Source organism: Chenopodium album, chromosome 4, assembly GCF_948465745.1.
Source record: "Chenopodium album chromosome 4, dcCheAlbu1.1, whole genome shotgun sequence".
Classification (NCBI taxonomy): Eukaryota; Viridiplantae; Streptophyta; class Magnoliopsida; order Caryophyllales; family Amaranthaceae; genus Chenopodium; species Chenopodium album.
Window position 1 is genome coordinate 78860834 of NC_137837.1, and position 18625 is coordinate 78879458.

Here is an 18625-nt window from a genome sequence, read left to right on the forward strand (position 1 = left end):
CAGTTTTTCACTTGTAGTTCTCTTATGTAACGCCCTAAAAGTGTTTATACATTTGCCAAATTAAAAACACCATATTAAATTATTATGAAGTACTCCGTATATTATAGTTTCATAAAAACATGTGGACCGAGCAAGTAGGAAATGTGAAAGCCTTATCCACAAGAAGTCACTCCCACAAATGTTAGTACTCTAACAACATTATCCACAAAGAAAACGAAAGTTCTTTTGCATACAATGCAATATTTCTTTTGTGCATTATTTTCGAAACAATTTTTCATTATTCTATTGGTGACAAAATAAAGTTTTATGTATGTAGGTCCAATTAACATGTGCTACATCATTATAATGGATATGCAATGAAAATAACTTGCATGCATCAAATTTATGTAACAAAATCAATTTCCCATGTTTTAATCCTAAAGTTATAGAGTTGATATGGTGCAAAATCTATGTCTCCTCTTGACCCATACCAAGTACTATTGTACTTAATGATGGTTATAATGGTGATTATTATCATGTCTAGTTTATGTGTCTTTCTTCATTCTATATTATTTGATTGATGACTTGAATAAGATTTCAACTCGGCCATTTTCATTCTTTATTCTCTGAAAGATGTACAAATAAAAATAGTTAATTAATGCAATAACTATTAAATTCTTATAAAGGGCGCTTCTGATACTTCAAAACAACAATTATTTTGAAATAGACAAAGTATTGTAGAAAATAAAAAAAAAAAAACTATCAAATTCTAAATGCTTGTGAAACTTCTAAACAATAATTAATAAATAATGGATTGAGTATGATATAAAAAAAAAGGAAAAATTGTAAAAAATAATACTGCATAAAATCTTTAAGCGGTTTGCCAAAAACAAGTCAAAATTTATTTCAAACCATCCCCTATTCGTTGGGGGTGTCATCCAATCGGAGAGGGTAATTTATTTCAATGTTGCACCATCTAAAATCACTAACCTCTTTTGTGAGGATGTCATAGGAGTGACTTTGCCACGTTTAGTTATTTGATTTTGTTTGTTAGTTCGGCATTAAAAAAATATACTTTGTATATATATATAGGAAAATTTGTCAGAAACAACCTTTTAAAGTGTCCACTTTATTTAAAACAACATTTTAATTTTTTTTTTTTTTTTTTTTTTTTTTTGCAATTTCAGACCACATTATAATTTTTTTTTTTTTTATTAAAAACAACCAAATGCTACTTTCCGTTGTTGACTCTATTTATCCCGATGTTGACCACTAGTGTGCAACGCACATGAACTCGTATATTGCTTAATACACCAACTTTCCCTCCAATATACTCGTACTAAAAGAGGGATGAAAGAGAAGCAGGAGTTTTAATTAGGGGTGAGCAAACCGGGGACCCGGTCAAAATTTTAGGACCCAGACTTGGAATTGGTTGGAACTGGGTCCTAAAATTCGGATCCGGAATTGGAATTGGTTCAATCGGATCCTAAAATTTAGGAATTGGTATTGGAACCACCGTGTACCGGTTCCAATTCCGGGTACCCACTTATGTATGTAATTGTTAAAATATAATACAAATTATAATTTTTATTTTAGTTAGGTTCATTTTTAGCGTTTAATACTTATATTTATATATGCATTAAGCTATTTGTATCTATGTTAGGTATTAATAATACTTTTTAAATTTACAAATTAGATACATTCAACATATTTTTATTATTTAAAATTTATTTAGTTTATCATACATTAGGTAACCGGGTACCCAATCGGTTCCAGTTCCAAAAAGTTGAGAATTGGAATTGGTTATAACCGGGTCCTTAATTTATTACCCGGAATTGGAACCACCGGGTCCAATTCCGATTCCGGACCCGCCGGTTCCAGTTCCAATTCCGGATACCCGAAATTTTTGCTCACTCCTAGTTTTAATAGGAGTTAATTGGAGGGAAAAGGGGTGTATTAAGCAATATAGGAGGTCACGTGACTCGCACACTCGTGGTCAACATCGGGAAAAATAGAGACAACGCCGGAAAGTAACATTTGGTTGTATTTGATAAATTTTTTTTATAATGTGGTCTGAAATTGCAAAAAAAAAAATTAAAAGGTTATTTTAAATAAAGTGGACACTTTAAAAGGTTGTTTCTGACAAATTTTCCATATATATATATATATATACATATATAGCTTTTACAATGTATACACAGTCCAATTGTACACAAATGCAAGCTCAAGCCCAAACCCAAACCCAAGTCAAAGGTCCATTACACAAAAAGGCCCAATAGCCTACATTTCCTTTAACCATAAATTTCATTTTATTTTTTCGTATTTAAATTAATTTTGTTTTACTACTACTCATTTTTTATTGTCTTCAACAAAAAAATTCGACACTTTCTGTATTCCAGAAACATTTCCAAATCTCTCTCTTCCATTCTCAACCGACTTCAACCAACCAAGCTGCTCCAAATAACGGTCAATTTTCTCTCTCTTCCCTTTATCTAATTTTGATAATTATTATTCTTAATTAGTTAATTATGATTTATGCTAAATATTTTAGAATTCCCTGTTGTAATTTTTAATTTTCCTAGATATAATTTTTAATTTTTTAATAATTTATAAAGCTGTGAACTTTATGATTTCCGCATTTTATGAGCTGGGTGTTTGATTAGTTCTTATTTTAATAAATTGTTTGTTAATAATAATTTGTTTGTGCTAAAAAGAAAGAATTTTTAATGTTCAATGAATTCAATTGTTGATGCATACGTCACTTCAGGCGTTTTTCGTTGTTTTAGGTATTACTATTGTGCCCCCTTCGTCAAGAAATACTAGTCACACGTATTATTTTGGGATGTTCGGAAAAAGTTGTTACGTTTTTGTTGTATAGTGTAGTGGTGGATCTTTATTGGGATTTTTTTAATAATGCCCCAATTTGGAACGAGTGATTGATGTAGGGTAGTTTATGTCGGCATACTCGTGTTACATCCAAAGTGTGACAACGGACAATGTGACAATTAATTTTGAATCGTGAATATTACGTATTTAAAATTTAAATGTGGGTAATGAGTTTTCATGCTTGGAATGCTAGTTGATGATATTGGTAATTTGGTATACCCTAATTTGTAGTAGGAACTTGAACTATTGTATGCCATTTGTTTTTTTCTTGTATTTTTCTGTATTGAATATAAGGAGATATTATGCTTATTTGTCTTTTTATATTTTCTAATAGTTCCTTGTGTGTGAGTTTAGGGGGTTTTTGTTTAAGGAGTTTCGCGTTACCAATCCTTAGACTGATACTTCATGGCTCAACAAGTGTCGACCGCCCCCTTGACATCTCCCGAGTGGGATGATTTGTACCGTTCTTATGAAGAAATAATAAACAGTGGGACTGATATCTTAAGGTTACGAGCAACTATCAAGCTAGCTAGTTTGTTAGACAGTGTTCCCAATGACTTATTATTGCTTACAGTGCCAATCCTCATTGGACTCATTGAAGGGACGTCGAAAGACCCAGGACCTCTTCAAGAAGCTGCTGCTTATTGCTTGAAGCGCATAACTTGTAAAGATGATCCTGAGTTGCTGAAGCTTATCTGTATACCGAGCACCTTAGCTTCTTTTGTGAAGATTTTAGAACAGTCTGGTGGTAGATGTCAGATTTATTTGATAAAATGTTTGTGGGGTGTGGTTACTTTTGTAAAAGACAGCAGAGTGTACATATTTTCAAGTGGTGGGTTGGAAGTTGTTGTTAATATGCTCAAGTTATACACAGACAGTAGGAGAAAATACCTCTTGGAAACCTTAAGTGCATTGGCATTGGTCCGAGAGGTCAGGAGAGCGTTGGTTTGTCTTGGAGAATTAAGTCTTCTTATTGAAGCTGCTAAGCATGGTAGCATGGAGTCGAGAGAAAGAGCTGCTCAGGCACTTGGGTTGCTTGGAATTGTCAAGAGGGCAAGACGTACACTAGTTGCGTTGGGTGCAATACCAACACTTGTAGATCTACTGCAGAATGGAGATTCCTCGACAAAAGTTGTGGCCGGGAATGCTTTGGGTATCATTTCGTCTCATGTTGATTACATTAGGCCCGTTGCTCAAGCTGGGGTTATACCTTTGTATGCAGAGCTTCTTCGAGGGCCTGAACCATTGGGCAGGGAAGTTGCAGAGGATGTCTTCTGTGTATTGGCTGTTGCTGAAAGTAATGCAGTTGAGGTTACTGAGCATTTGGTAAGAATTCTCCAAGAAGACGATGCTGAAGCGAAGGCTGCAGCAGCAGATGTTCTATGGGATTTGTCAGGTTATCAACACTCGATTTCAGTCATTAGTAACTCTGGTGCAATTCCCATTCTTGTTGGTCTTTTAAAGGAGGGAAATAGTGATATCAGAGAGAAAGTCTCTGGAGCCATTGCACAGTTGAGTTATCATGAAGCTGACCGTTCTACCCTGGCTGATGCTGGAGCCATTCCGTGTCTGATAGAAATGTTGCGAGATGAGTCTGAGGAACTTAGGGATAATGCTGGGGAATCACTTATTAACTTCTCTGAAGATCCAAGCCATCATGATAGATTATCTCAAGCATTTGCAATGCCTGCATTCCAGAGTATGCAAGATAGAATCGTTCATATTCGTGCTGCCGATCAGCATATGGTTAGATCTTTGAGACAAATGAGTGCTGATCAACTTACCCAGGACCCTGTCTTGGAATGATTGTGCACCATGGTATGCACGTTATTTGAATCTTATATTTATTCATGGATTTTGAGATCATTTACATGTCAATTTAAGCATTGTAATGTTTTTTGCTTCATTTTCCTTGCAGTTCTTAGAAAATAGTGTTGACAACTTGACATAGCTGAATTACATTCTACTAATTAAATTTGAACTTGGTTGTCCTGATTCTGGTGCTCTGAAATATGGTCTTTACAGGGTTGTGTTTCTGTGCTTAACAACAGAATTCATTTTATTTTTGTTCCAGGAGTAGTGGCGGACGCTGGACACCTCTGATATGCTCAAGCAAAGCTTAGTCACTAAGAAGTGGTATGGAGTCCTTTAATAGTTGATTTACCTTTTTATTTTTTTGTTTTTTTCCTTCCTTTTTTCTGTTTTGAAATAGTTGCAAATTTCGTTATTTGGCTTAGTGGCTTGCGGATTTTCACTCTCACCTCATCACATGGGCACTATTTTGATTTCTTTCCATCTGTTTTCTAATCACTTGGGTCATTTTTATATTCTTGCCAATGCTTTATGTTAATCTGTCAAATAATGGAGGAGTTATTAGTATTTTTAGCTAAGTCACCAAGACAGCCAAATCCATTAAAGATCTCTGATGATGCTATTAGACTACGCCTTTTCCCTTTTTCACTAAGGGATAGGGCAAGGGAGTGGCTACGAGATGAAGGTATTGGTTCTTTTGATACGTGGGACAAGCTTGCCAAGGCCTTTCTAGTCAAATTCTTGGGGCAAGAGAAAACCGCAAAATTAAGGAACGAGCTATCTACTTTCCATCAATCCAATGACGAATCCCTATATGACGCATGGAGAAGATTTAAGCGATTGCAAAGACAATGCCCTCACCATGGTATTCCAGAGTGGATGTTGATCCAAACGTTCTATAATGGTTTGACCCATGAGTTTCGCATCTACATTGATGCTGCGTCCGGAGGTTCCATCATGACTAAGAACCCAATCGATGCGAAGGATTTGATTGAGAAGATGGCGGCTAATGATAATTACCATCCAAGGGGACGAAATGCTATCAACATAGGTAATAAACATGATGTTGATGCTCTAACCATGTTGACTAGTTCTGTGCAGGCACTAACTCATAAAGTCAATCAACTCCAAGCTGAGTCCCCTCGACCCTCGATGGAAACTTGTCAGATGTGTGGATTGCAAGGACATACGGCACGGGAGTGTCAACCCAATTACGATGGAATGACAATTGAGCAAGCCAATGCTATTTATACCACGACCTCCACAAGGCCATTTGATGAATGGTGGAGAAATCATCAAGGGTTCTCATACAAGAACACTCAAGCTATAGCGAATCCTCCATCACCACCCGCTTTTCATGCAGGGGCACCTATCAATCATCATCCCATGCACCAACCACCACCTCAATCTTCAAATCTTGAGTCCATTATGGAGACTTTTGCTACTTCCCAACAACAACAACAAGAGCTTATTTCAAAGCAATTTGAGTTACAAGCAAGGCAGAATGAATATTTTGAAAACTCGATCCAACTGCTCGTTGCTCAAAATAAGAGGATAGAAACTCATCTTTCTCAATTATCACAACAAGTGAGTCATCTATCAACTCTTCAAGATCAAGCAAAAGTCCAAACAAAACAATGCAATGCAATTTTCGTGAAGAGAGATGAGTTGACTACGGGGGGATTAGAGAAGAAAGTGTGCAATTTAGAGTCGAAAACTGAAATACATGAGAATGAAGGTCCCAAATATGTTGCTCCACAAGCCTATGAGGAACCGATGCCTTTCCCGCAAAGGTTATCAAAAGTCGTGCTCGATAAGCATTTTGGGAAATATTCTGAGACTCTTAAAAAGGTATATGCTACCATTCCTTTTTCTGATCTTATAATTCAAATGCCTCAATTTGCAAATTTTGTGAAAGGAATTCTAGATCATGATCATAATGACAAGAAATTAGAAAGTTTGGTAGTAAAGGAGAAATGTCCTGATCCTCTACATGATAGCTTACCACCTACATTGCATGATCCTGGTAGTTTTACTATCCCTTGCATGATAAACGAAACATATTTTGATAGGGTCTTGTGTGATCTAGGTGCTAGTGTTAATTTAATGCCCTATTCTTTGTATGAAAAATTAGGTTTGAAAAAACTTAAACCCTCCCCCATATCTCTTCAAATGGCTGATAGAACTGTTAGACTCCCTAAGGGTGTAGTTGAAGATGTATTAGTTGGGATTGGTGAACTTGTTTTTCCTGTTGACTTTGTTGTAGTGGATATGAAAGAAGACCTCAAGATCCCACTTATCTTTGGTCGCCCTTTTCTTGCTACAAGTCAAGCTTTAATAAATGTTCCTAAAGGACAAGTGACCATTAGGGCTCAGGATAAACAAGTTGTGTTTAAGCTTTTCAATGACCATAATTTTACTTTCGATGGTGGTACTTGTTTGAGAATTGATGCTACTAACCCTTTGGTTGATAAGTGTGTTTCTAATAGAAATCTTGTGAGCAAAAATGACAATATTCCACCACATGATGGGTTTAGCTACATTAAAATAAGCTCGGACACAAAACACATCGACTCTAATTTGAAAGAGTTGTTTGGAGGTGGATATATTAATGAGCAATACCACGGAGTATCTTCTCCGTGTGGTGACCCAGGTTGAGCTACTAAAGAGGGGTCGAGCTAAAGACCTTAAACAAGCGCTAAATGGGAGGCAACCCATTCCGTTTTTTTTATTTATTTTATTTTCCCTTTTCGCGACATTATTTTGAGGGCGGTCCCAGCTCCGCCCTTAGGTATGATCCCGCCTCTGCCATTAGGGCCTAGTTTTCTTTTTTCCTTGCTTGTTCTTATTCGATATATGTTCACATTGAGGACAATGTGAAGTTTAGCTTGGGGGAGGGATTACTTTTGGCTTTGGGCAGTTACTTTGTGAATCATCATGACGATGAATAGCTAGTAAACTACTTCCCTGTGCCCCTATCCTTGATGATTTAAAAGTTTTTTTTTTTAGCTTGATTTTGATTGAAAGACTTGCAATGCGGATTAAATGATCATGATCTAATTTTGGATTGTCTTGGCCTAATGGAAGTCAACTTTTCTCAACTGTGTATGAATCTGGAGCTTGACTGTGTTAACTGTGAGGCTTGAGCCTTTAATATTCATTCATGTGTGTTAGTTCCTGGTGTGACATTGATCTTAGTTTTGACTTGAGACTTTTAGTAGTGTGTCATGATACATTGCACATGCACGATGAGGAGGACGAAGGCCATGTTCATTAGGTAGCCTCCAGATGAATTTAGAAACGTCTGTTCCCTTCTTGCTTACCCATGTTGTAGCCTTGTCCATGTTCTTCATCTAAGTCACAAAATTAACCTATCGGCCCCAATTAGTAACTTATCCCAAGTCTAGCTTGGGGGAGCCATCTATCTTGGTGTTCTCTATGGTTTGTGATGATGTTTTAGAGGAGATTAATTTGAAGCTTGAAGGTTCTTGAAATTTTTGCTATATGATCTATTTTTGAAGCTCTTATAGTTTGTTATTTAAAATAAAAAAAAATTTAATGAAAAAGAAATGAAAAAAATAAAAAAAAAAGGAAAAAAAATCAGCTTCTTAATGGATAAATAAATGAGCTTCAGAAATAAGAGTAGTACGATGAATTGTTATGTAGGGTGAATAAGGTGGTAGTTGCTCTCAATCCAAGTTATGTTTGGAGTGTGTGTTCTTGTGAATTAGTTCGATGGGATTTTAATTTGTATTGTTCATTTTTGATGGCTTCCCTGAGGGACTATATTTGCCTACATTTTCCAAATTTTCCTACCCATTTTCACCCGGCCTACATTACAAGCTTGAAAAAGACCTTCTGACCTTCGTGCATAGTATTGTGTTCATGTGAAACGAGTCTTTTGTCAAAATGCTGGAGTATTTGTCACATTTCGAGTCGACTTTTGACTAGGTTGAGCGGCGTTATCACCCTTTAAACACGCGAGTGTTGTGAGATAGGGGGTTATCATTATTAGTGGGGATGGAGAGAGATCGGGCTCATTTTTAGCTCGCCACATAAAATTGTGCAGAGTGACCACTAAGTGAGATATTCTAGTCATCGATTCCTTATGTGTACATGGTTGACTCTGTTTGATGGCCATTCAGGTTAATTGATAGTCTGAATGAGGTGATTGGTTGGCTAAGATGCTTGTGTGTCCGATTTCGATTTTGAGCATGATATTTTCAATTTTATTATGGGGTGAAGTATGTTTATTTGGTTGTTGATAGTCATTGATTGTCTTGCTTGAGGGCAAGCAAGAAGATAGCTTGGGGGAATTTGATGTACACTTTCTATACCATATTTTATACTCATTTTATAGCTATTTTCTTATGGTTTTTGAGCTCTACGGAGCTACTTCTCGCTAATATCCTCTTCTCTAGTGCGGTTTGGTCTATTTAGTTGATTTTGTAGGTATATGAAGATTTTCGGATGATTTGGACTTGTTTTGGATAGCCTTGAGAGCTTATGAAGATGTTAAAGAATTTTCCCCGTGTCCGCCCTGCAGGGCAACATTGCCCTGGCAGCCAGGGCGAAGAAGGAAAGAAGAGAAGTCTCAAAAGAGGAAGTATGAAGAGTGTAGCTTTTGTCCGCCCGAACCGGGCAACATTGCCCTGGCAGCCCGGGCAGACAAGAAACTTCACAAGAAAGGCTACGTGAAGAAGCGTTTGGGCGATGTTTCTCGCGCCCGACCGGGCGGCTTTGCCCGGTCTGACCGGGCAAAGCTTCGCGAGACGCGTTTTCATCATTTTTCGGGATTTCTTAATTAAGGGATATAAATACCCCTTTGTAAAGCCCGACTAAACAGACTTAGTTATTATCTTAGCAGCTTTTAAACACTTTTAGAACCCTAATATTCTCTCTAGATCTAGATTACATTTGATTTTCAAGTTTTAATCTTTATTCATCAACGATTGGTACTTTTCTTCATTCAAGCAATTGGTATTCATCTTTATTCCTTCTTTTACTTTTACTTGCTTATTAATTATGTTTTCTTCATTGAATATTGTTTTTGCTTTCGTTAATATGTGTGAGTAGTTTCTTTATTCCAAGATCTAGCGGAACCCGAATATGATTGATGCATGATTTAATTCTTTAAATTCTCTAATGATAATTGCAATTGATATGCTTAATTGATTATGCTCATGCCAATATTAGATTAGGGATAATTAGTATTGTTATTAATCCATTGTTTTAATCACAACGGGAGTTGGGTTTTGACGGATTTGAATAAATCAATTAAGGGTTTGAAGTTCATCACGGAAGTAGTTGAACGGATGATTAGGAAGTTAGAGTAATGTGCTCAAGGTCTTTAATTTGCATGATTCCACGGAAGTAGGCTTGATTGTTATTAGAGAAGCCATTGATAACTCGGGAGAGACCATTGGTATTATATAGGGATTACTTTTCCTCATTAATCAATTGAGTTATATGTTAGGGGTAGAACGACTATTGCATTAATTGTATTCGTGGTGATGCTTGATCTTGGATGTTTTTAGCATTGATTTATCATATTATTTAGTTTAACTGCTTTAATTAGTTCTTTAGTTATTGATTCTCATTCGTTTGATTTGGTTACTTGCTTAGTAATTGCTTGAGTCTATTTAATTAGTTGAACCATAGTCTCTTGGGATCCGACCCTTGCTTGCCCGTCTACATAGTAGTGGTCTAGTTAGGTTTATTTTTGTTAGGTACGCGACACGCCTATCATTGATCATTTCCTCCATGACATTATTGTAAGTTTTTGGCATATCTTTAAATCTATAACAATGCATGTGAAAGAAACAGGAAGTAGTATCCAATTCTTCGTAGATGGTCACTACTACTGCTGTGATTATGGATAACAACAAATCTTAGATTTATATTTCTTCGTAGAGGCTTAAAACATTTGTGGGAATAAATGGATGTTGTTGCATTATATCTCATATTTTGTTGTAGCACCTATGTTAGAGCCCTTTCCCAGGATGATGGAAAATTTAGGGGAAAATATGTTGAAAACCTGCCAGGTGTAAATTCTTAGGTGTTTACTTTCATACAGAAGTAGGAAAATAGTGTTCCAGGGACATTATAGACTGCTGCTCGCCAATAGCATTCTAAATTCTCTTGAATCCATATTTGGCCATAGAATGTAGGACGGACTACAAATTACATTACCTGATTCAATATTGTCTAGGTGCTGAATATACAAGGCCATAGTAATTTACTTTGGGCTTCAAAGTTTGGAAGGCCATCAATCTGTCAATCAATCCATAATATGAATATTCTATTCTTGTAAACAACCATTCCATACGGAGGTTATGGATACTTTCCATCTTAAGTTAAAAAAAAAACTTCCATTCCTTTATAAATGAACAATTGTATGTGGACAATCAAACCAAAATCAATATTGATTGGTGTTGACTGTCAAATAACAAGCACAACACCAATACAATATAATAGTAATAAAGTATTATGGTATAGTATAAAATCAACATTATAATGGAATGTTATGAAAGTAATGAATTTGGGAATAATCAACTAACCCCCAATGACTCAATGAGGATAAAGGATTTGAGACACCTTAATAGGTCCCCACGATGTCAAGTTAATGATTATTAAAACCATTGTAGCTTTTCACTACCATATAACTAAAACAAACTCATACTTGAGAGTTGACACTTATACACCTATTGATAAACCTCTTATGGTTCCAAACCAACTTGTATGACTCAAGAGAACACATTCACTTCAGTTTTGGAAAAATTTCTCAAAATTAGCCTGAAACGTGGATAATAGCCCACACATTCACTTCAGTTTTGGACTCCGAAAGAAAACATGTCAAGGTGCTTCCCATATACCCCACGACACCCCGGGAATCCATTTGGGTGATTGAAAATGTCCACTTTTCCTTTAAGTTGCTAGTTTAGTCGTTAACAACTTACGCCTCACTTAGTCAACTCGAGGCCACCATGAGACTTATTATGACCAACTAGTGGTCATGTATGGTTCCAAACAACATTATATGACCTCGGGATGCATCCCCTCCGATCTTGATATTTTTTGACCTTAGGTCCCTAAACCTCCGAAATTGGTTCGATTTCGTGGATTATCAGGTTTTGAACAATTTTTTACCTTTTTGGACCTAGAAAGGAAATAAGACAGGGTGCTTCCCATACACCCTACAACACCTTAGGAGGCTATTTGGGTTGTTAAAATAATACACTTTGCCCTAAAAAAGTCAATTTAGCAATTAGTATTTTATGTGCAATCTTCCCTTGATTAATTCAAGGCCACCATGGGCCTTTTATGTGACCGACTAGTGTTCATATATAATTTCAAACAACATTATATGACCTTAGGATGCATCCCCAACCTTCCTGAGAGTTTTCATTATTGGGTCTTGAAACCTCTAAATGTGGTAAAAACGTGAATATAAGCCTTCAGTTTTGGATTCATTTAAGCTTTTTTGAACCCAAAAAGGAAACAGATCAAAGTGCTTCCCATGGACCCCATGACACCTCGGTAGGCCATTTGGTTGAAGTATCCAACTCCCATTGTAACTTTGTCTCCTCCAGCCCTGACCAAGAGCCCCCCTGTAATTATATCAAATTTTCATTTATTGACCCAGTGTCAGACAGTTTCTAAGCAATAGACTTTAGGTTAAGTCGTTAAGACATGGTCTCATACTAAGCTACTAAGCAATAGAAAACAGCATTCCACTCATAAAATGCAATTCTTGCAAATAATTAAAATATACTGCAACAAAAGTTACAAAATAAGGTAAACTTTTACCCTTCTAATTGATTTGTTAACAATTTATATAAATTATTTACAAAATAGTAAAATAAATGTAATAAAAAATAAAATAAAATTTAAAAATCACAGGTTAAGACAAAAGGTGAAAGTCGATTAGTTGCAGTAACGTTTGGTCAAAACTGCTTGACAAGAATTAGTTGCTGTAACATGGAGAAAAATAAATCATAAATCTGCTAGCTTCACCCTAAGTAATCCACCACCAATAGCCCAACAGGATCTGGAGAAAAAGACCAAAATTCCAGAAAATTTCATGAAGCATTATATTTCAATAGCAGAGTATGAAGGAAGCATTACCTGCTCGGCTGCTCTAGTTTGTCATGCTCTCTTTCTCTCCCCTACTGTACAAACAGCTTTATGCTCGTCACAACTGTTCTTTTACCTTAAAATTGTAGAACTAAGAAAAAAATGGTGAAGTTACTTGTGGTGCAAAAGATTTTGTTCCCCAGGAAAAAAATGATCTGGTTAATTTATTTGTATTTTTTATCAGTAGAAAGAACAAACAAGGACCAGCAAATCAAAGCAAGCTGATGAGGTTATAAGATTTGAAGACATTGAGTATTATGCATGAAAAGCTTCAGCTACCTTGGCTGTTTGAAATTGTGGAGAATACAAGAATTTTAGTATGAAATATTATAACCTTGTTACCATGAAATCAACACTTTGTTTGGATGAAAGAATTTAGAGGGTTAAACGGAAGGAAAAGATATAAAGGAGTACGACTGTTATGGCTTAAGATTGGGCTCTTCACTTCATCTTACCTTTTCATCAATGATCAAATATTACTTGTGAATATCTACTCACAATTGTACACAGCACTTGGTTAGAATATCAGATTGAGCATACGATGGATATGGATGTATGTTACAAATTTCAACCAGCAACAGATTGAAGATAAGGAAAAAAAATGCTACTGTGTTGAATACTAAACTGTCAATGTTTTGCGATGTCAGATTCTTTACTTCTTGATTTGTTCATAGTTTTTACTTCTTGAAGCTCATGGCTTAGGATTGGTCGGGAAACTATGGCTAACATTGTGTGTGTATAAAGATACTGACATGATTGCAGCATGAACCAGGTGTTACAATTTCTCTCTACTATACAAGCTGTTGGCGGTTAGGCAGTGAAATTCATACTATGGTGGTTACAGACTTACAGGGAATAAAACTTATCTTTAAGGTAGCTGGTTCGATGAGTTGGGAGACAAAGTCAATCCCATCAACCAAGCCATGGTCAGTGTGGAGAATCCTCTCCATCCAGAGCCAAGCTTCATTATATAGAAGATGGAACTTGATCAGACATTTATCTCCGTCTTCATCAACTAGAGTTAATATTCCGTCATGGTCAAGAAGATGGTTATTGCAAGATGGGGTAGGAAATTTCTGTATGATAAAGTATGGTAGAATAATAAGGCGATAACTTGAATAAGTATGTTAGCATTTCAAACAATGGCAGGTTGTGAGGAATAAGTATGTTTACATTTCACGTTGTTTTGATTGTTCATAATGAGGATGTTGAAACACTACGCACAACCTTTTTTATGCACATTTTGGATTACACAATTATACTATTAGGCATTTCCTTTATTTAAGGGGTATATATAATTATGCGAATATATGTGAGGATTTGAATGAATAATATAACTATCAATTATCCATTCTTATTTCCTTCAGTCCTCACAAATCCAACTCCCCAAAACAAAGGGCAGTAAGAAGTTAAGAACTGACCAAAATTCCTCCAGAAACTAGAGAATTGACAAAAGTAGTGAATTCAGAACTAGTTACTTGTTAAAATTCAATCAAAAACCAGAGGCATTGTTCGAGCAAGTAGATACAAAGTAATGAAGTATGTACTTGAATAATTCTAAACAGATCATGGATTGAAAATATAAGATATTGTTGAATATGGGCCAATGCCGCACTCGACATCAAGAGTCCATTTACAAGGTCCAAGAGAGTACCACCAGCGAGTCCAAAATCATATGACAATGAAAGTAGTCATTTAGCCTTATAAATTGTTACTCTTCTTTCAACAATATAAGAAACTCACGTGTCATTTGGAAACTTATGCTTCGAACTCTCCCTCATATGTAAGGTTCACTTAACATAAATAGAATTCAAAATTTAAATTGCAAATCATGTAACTTACTAAACAAATAGGAACAAAAGTTAGAAAATAAGGTAAATGGTTACCCGGTTTCAAAAAAAAAAAAAAAAAAGGTAAATGGTTACCCTTCTAATAATGATCAATTAAAATTTTGTATAAATTTCCTTACAGTATATAATAAAATGAAATCAAATCTCAGGGTAAGATAAAAGAAATCTCATCAAAAACACTTGGTCATACTGCTTCACAGGAGATCTGGCTGCTGTAACATGGAAACAAAAAAAAAATCCAATTTCTGCAAGCATCACCTCTAGTTTGTTGTGCTGCATTTCTCTTTGTCTTGGTTAGAAGTATCTACCCGAATAATGTACACCTATGAAAAGATGTGAAGTTAATAGTAATGTATATACAGTTTCTATCAGTTAGAAAGAACAAAAAAGACCAGAAAACCTTAAGAACAAGTAAATCAAGGCAAGCTGATAAGAATATTAACTTAAGATTCAGAGACACTGTGTGTTATACATGAAAGTTCGCAGCTGCACTGACTTGTTTGAAATCAACATTATGTTTTCTTAGGTTGAATTCTTCACAATTTCAAACAAATATATCAATCATGAAATCAACATTATGTTTTGTTAAAAGGATTTTGTAGAAATAATGATAAAGGAAGTGGTGCAAATTCTTGTTTGGATAGGAAAACGGAGGGAAAGAAATTTATGAGTATCAATGATCAAACATCAACTCGCAATTCTACACAACACCTTGGTTAGGATATCAGAGTGAGAACAGATCAAAAACAAGAATAAAGGTGCAGTCATGGTAGAAATTAAACTGTCATTGTTCTGTGTTATCAGATTCCTTACTTCTTGATTTCATCTAAGATTTAACCTATCTTAAGCGCGTGGCCTAGAATGAAAGGAAAACCGTAACATTATGTGTGTACTCAAGACCTAAGATCAAATCCCGTCTACATAGAATGAACCATGTGTTACAATTTCTCCCTGGCAAACAAGCAGTTTGTGGTAAGACAGTTAACATTCATATTGTGGTAGTTACAAGAAACAAAAGTTACCTTTAAGGTAGTTGGTTCGATGAGCTGGAAAACAAGGACATCCCCATCAACCAAGCCGTGGTTAATGGCAAATCTTCTCCATCCAGAGCCAAATCTACCATATCGAAGATGGAACTTGGTCTGACATTTCTTTCCACCTTCATCAACTAGAGTTAACATTCCATCATAATTGAGAAGATGGGTCTTGCAAAATGTAGTTGGTAAATTCTGTATAGTAAGGTTGCAAGGGTATAAGTATGTGAAACAATTCGAACAATGGCAGGGTTGTAAGGGAATAAGTATGTGAAACTATTTCGAACAATGGCAGGGTTGCAAGGGAATAAGTATGTTAACAATTCGAAAAATGACAGGGTTGCAAGGGAATAAGTTATAAGTATGTTAACAATTCGAAAAATGGCAGAGTTGCAAGGGAATAAGTTATAACTTATAAGTATGTTAACAATTCGAACAATGGCAGGGTTGCAAGGGAATAAGTATGTTAACAATTCGAAAAATGGCAGGGTTGCAAGGGAATAAGTTATAAGTAAGTTACAATTCGAACAATGGCAGGGTTGCAAGGGAATAAGTATGCTAACATTACACATTAATTCATTTGTTCATAATGAGAATATCGAAACACTATGTCACAACATTTTATATATACCTGCACACATTTTGGATAACACAATTCTTATAATAGTATATTAGGGTCTCAACATTCAACCAAGAGACGACGACGACAACAACAACAACAAGGCATTCAAATGGAGTCAATTGACTCAATTACACGAGCTAAGAGAGATTTTTTTTTTTTTAAAAAAAAGGGGTAAGAACTGACCAAATTTCCAAGAACATGAGCCTGAAGTAATGCTTTAACAAAAGTTGGATGTTGAGACCCTAATCTTAACTCCAGCTCTTCAGCTCTCTGAACAGCATAAAATCTCTTCTGATTAGAGGCATTGTCTTGAGAATAAAGGTTTCGTCTCAGGGGCAACTTTCTACCACCCACAAGTATAAACTGTAAAACAAAATAATACGGAGTAGTTGTAATAAGGCGAAAGCTAACGAACACCCCTGAAGCGGTGGATAAGATAACTAAAAGTAAAAACGCGTAATATTAAATAAACAGATCCAGACGTCGTGGTAGTCAGGAGAGGGTTTGTCGGCCATTCGAGTGGATCGACGAAGTGGGGCATTGAGGGGTTTGGGGTTGACCCTCTTGAGCCTAGTAGCAGGGGAAGGCTTCAGAGACTGAGAAAGCTGAGGGATGTTGAGTTGCATCATTCTTTTCTTGTTTTCCTCTAATCTTTGCTTCCTTTTTTCTTCATAGCTTGCTGCTGCTGCTGCTGTTGTTTTGGTCACCATTTTTATTTGGAATGAATGAAAAATGATTGCAATACTCTAGTCTCTTACCTTACTTTAATAATCATGAAAAAAGATAGATTTATAATTTAGGGTCTTTGAAGATCCACTGAACCCAAGTTTTTGAACTTGAATCTTTTTCCCCCATTTTTTTTTAATGGTTGCTAGACTTGCTACTCTAAAATGAGGAACCTATCAGAAAAAAGAAAAAAAAAACAGGATTGTTGCATCACATGTGCTTGAGTCAAATGAGAAATTCCAAGTTTCTAAATACTTTTTTCATTGGTAAAGTCGTAAATAAATGCATTTTTTTTAAATACGATATTAATAGTACATAATACGTATACTTTCTCCGTTAACTATCATTTGTAACATATACTATAAATAGATGCTAATTATTATGTGTAACAAATGTAACAAATGCACTCAACTTTTTCTCTCCGTAAACACCTCCTTTGTTGCAAATAATAGTTAACGGAGGAAGTATATAATATTACTTAATAAATACTTAAGCTATTTCCTGAAATAATGTTGAAAAAAACTCCAATTTCTAAATACTCCTCTGTGTTTTTTTAAGTATTACACTTCCTATTTCCGGTCGTATTTTTTTAAGTGTTACACTTCTTTTTTTGGCAAAAAGCTACATTAAAATATTATATCTCTCTCCTCTCATGGTTCCCACTGAAACCTACTATTACATTTTTTTTATTATATCTTTCCTATCACATTCATTAGTTTTCAATAAACTATTAATCACACTATCTTTCTTTAACAATTTTTTAATACTCCAATTATCCCACTTACCTCTTATTTTATTTAAGTCAATTAAATTGCCTAAAACTATATGCCAGTTAAAGTGTAACACTTAAAAAAACACTGAGGGAGTATTAGTGTTTTTTTTTTTTTTATATATATATATAAAAAAATTTTCACCGTATCGCCTATGTCACCAGTCTATCATTTATTGTTTTACAGTTTAATTGGAAAACCAACATATCACAATCTCTTACTTTTTTTTTACGGTACAATCTCTTACTTTATCCACCTTTTTTTTATTAACTCGTCTATGAAAATACAAAATACCTCTTTTAAACTATTGCTTCATTCGCAATTAACTTCCCGTTGTGGAGTTTGCAGGAGAAGTGTGGTCTTGGGGGAAAGGTTTGGTGTGCTGTTCTTGTTGCTGGGTTTTGGGATGATATGGCCATTCATACAATTGCTATCATCCCGTTGTTATTTTGAGTGATGACAAAGTCAGTCATCACCGTTAAACAATATATTGCCATCTTTAATGTTTTGGTTGAGCAAAGTCCTCCATTTTCTTGCATTCTCTGTTAGTAGAGTTGCAAGAGGAGAACCTGCAATTGGATGCACGGTTTCTCATAGGTTTGGTTCTGAGACTCCTAGGATGCAATTACGTTTTTCGATCGAGTGGAATGGTGTCATAGGTTAGTTGCCAGCTTGGGTTCTCTTCAAGGTTCGTGCTCTGCACTCTTGGTCCATCTCAACTGTCTCAATTAATTTGGCTTCTCTTGGTCCACAGTTTGGATGTGGTTTGGTATTCTGGGTTGTCCGGGCTCCGCAACTCATGGTTTGCTG

General features: G+C 35.6%; 3 protein-coding genes and 1 non-coding gene across 5 annotated transcripts; 2 read left to right on the forward strand and 2 right to left on the reverse strand.

Moving 5' to 3' along the window:
- Nucleotides 1-2321: 2321 nt before the first annotated feature.
- Nucleotides 2322-14052, forward strand: LOC145629447 (uncharacterized). Of its 2 annotated transcripts, none has more exons than XM_081682053.1 (4): nt 2322-2445; nt 3220-4683; nt 4940-5001; nt 13576-14052. In XM_081682053.1, the coding sequence occupies exon 2, from the start codon at nt 3271-3273 to the stop codon at nt 4669-4671; it is 1401 nt and encodes a 466-aa protein (XP_081538179.1). In that variant the 5' UTR covers nt 2322-2445; nt 3220-3270; the 3' UTR covers nt 4672-4683; nt 4940-5001; nt 13576-14052. The 2 variants fall into 2 exon arrangements, with proteins under 2 accessions (XP_081538179.1, XP_081538177.1); XM_081682051.1 differs by having other exon boundaries at nt 13586-14052.
- On the forward strand, nt 5227-7335 carry LOC145628296 (uncharacterized). Its single transcript, XM_081680587.1, has one exon. The coding sequence runs from the start codon at nt 5227-5229 to the stop codon at nt 7333-7335; it is 2109 nt and encodes a 702-aa protein (XP_081536713.1).
- On the reverse strand, nt 5440-5546 carry LOC145629847 (small nucleolar RNA R71). The gene has a single exon (XR_014111976.1). It is a non-coding gene; the product is annotated as a small nucleolar RNA R71 (small nucleolar RNA).
- Nucleotides 14053-14746: 694 nt separating the features above from the next.
- Nucleotides 14747-17270, reverse strand: LOC145627449 (B3 domain-containing protein At3g19184-like). The gene is made up of 4 exons (XM_081679836.1): nt 16802-17270; nt 16503-16682; nt 15686-15892; nt 14747-14986 (listed from the first exon to the last, which is right to left on the reverse strand). Exons 1-4 carry the CDS (start codon nt 17027-17029, stop codon nt 14924-14926), a joined length of 678 nt encoding a protein of 225 aa, XP_081535962.1. The 5' UTR covers nt 17030-17270; the 3' UTR covers nt 14747-14923.
- Between the last annotated feature and the right edge of the window lie 1355 nt (nt 17271-18625).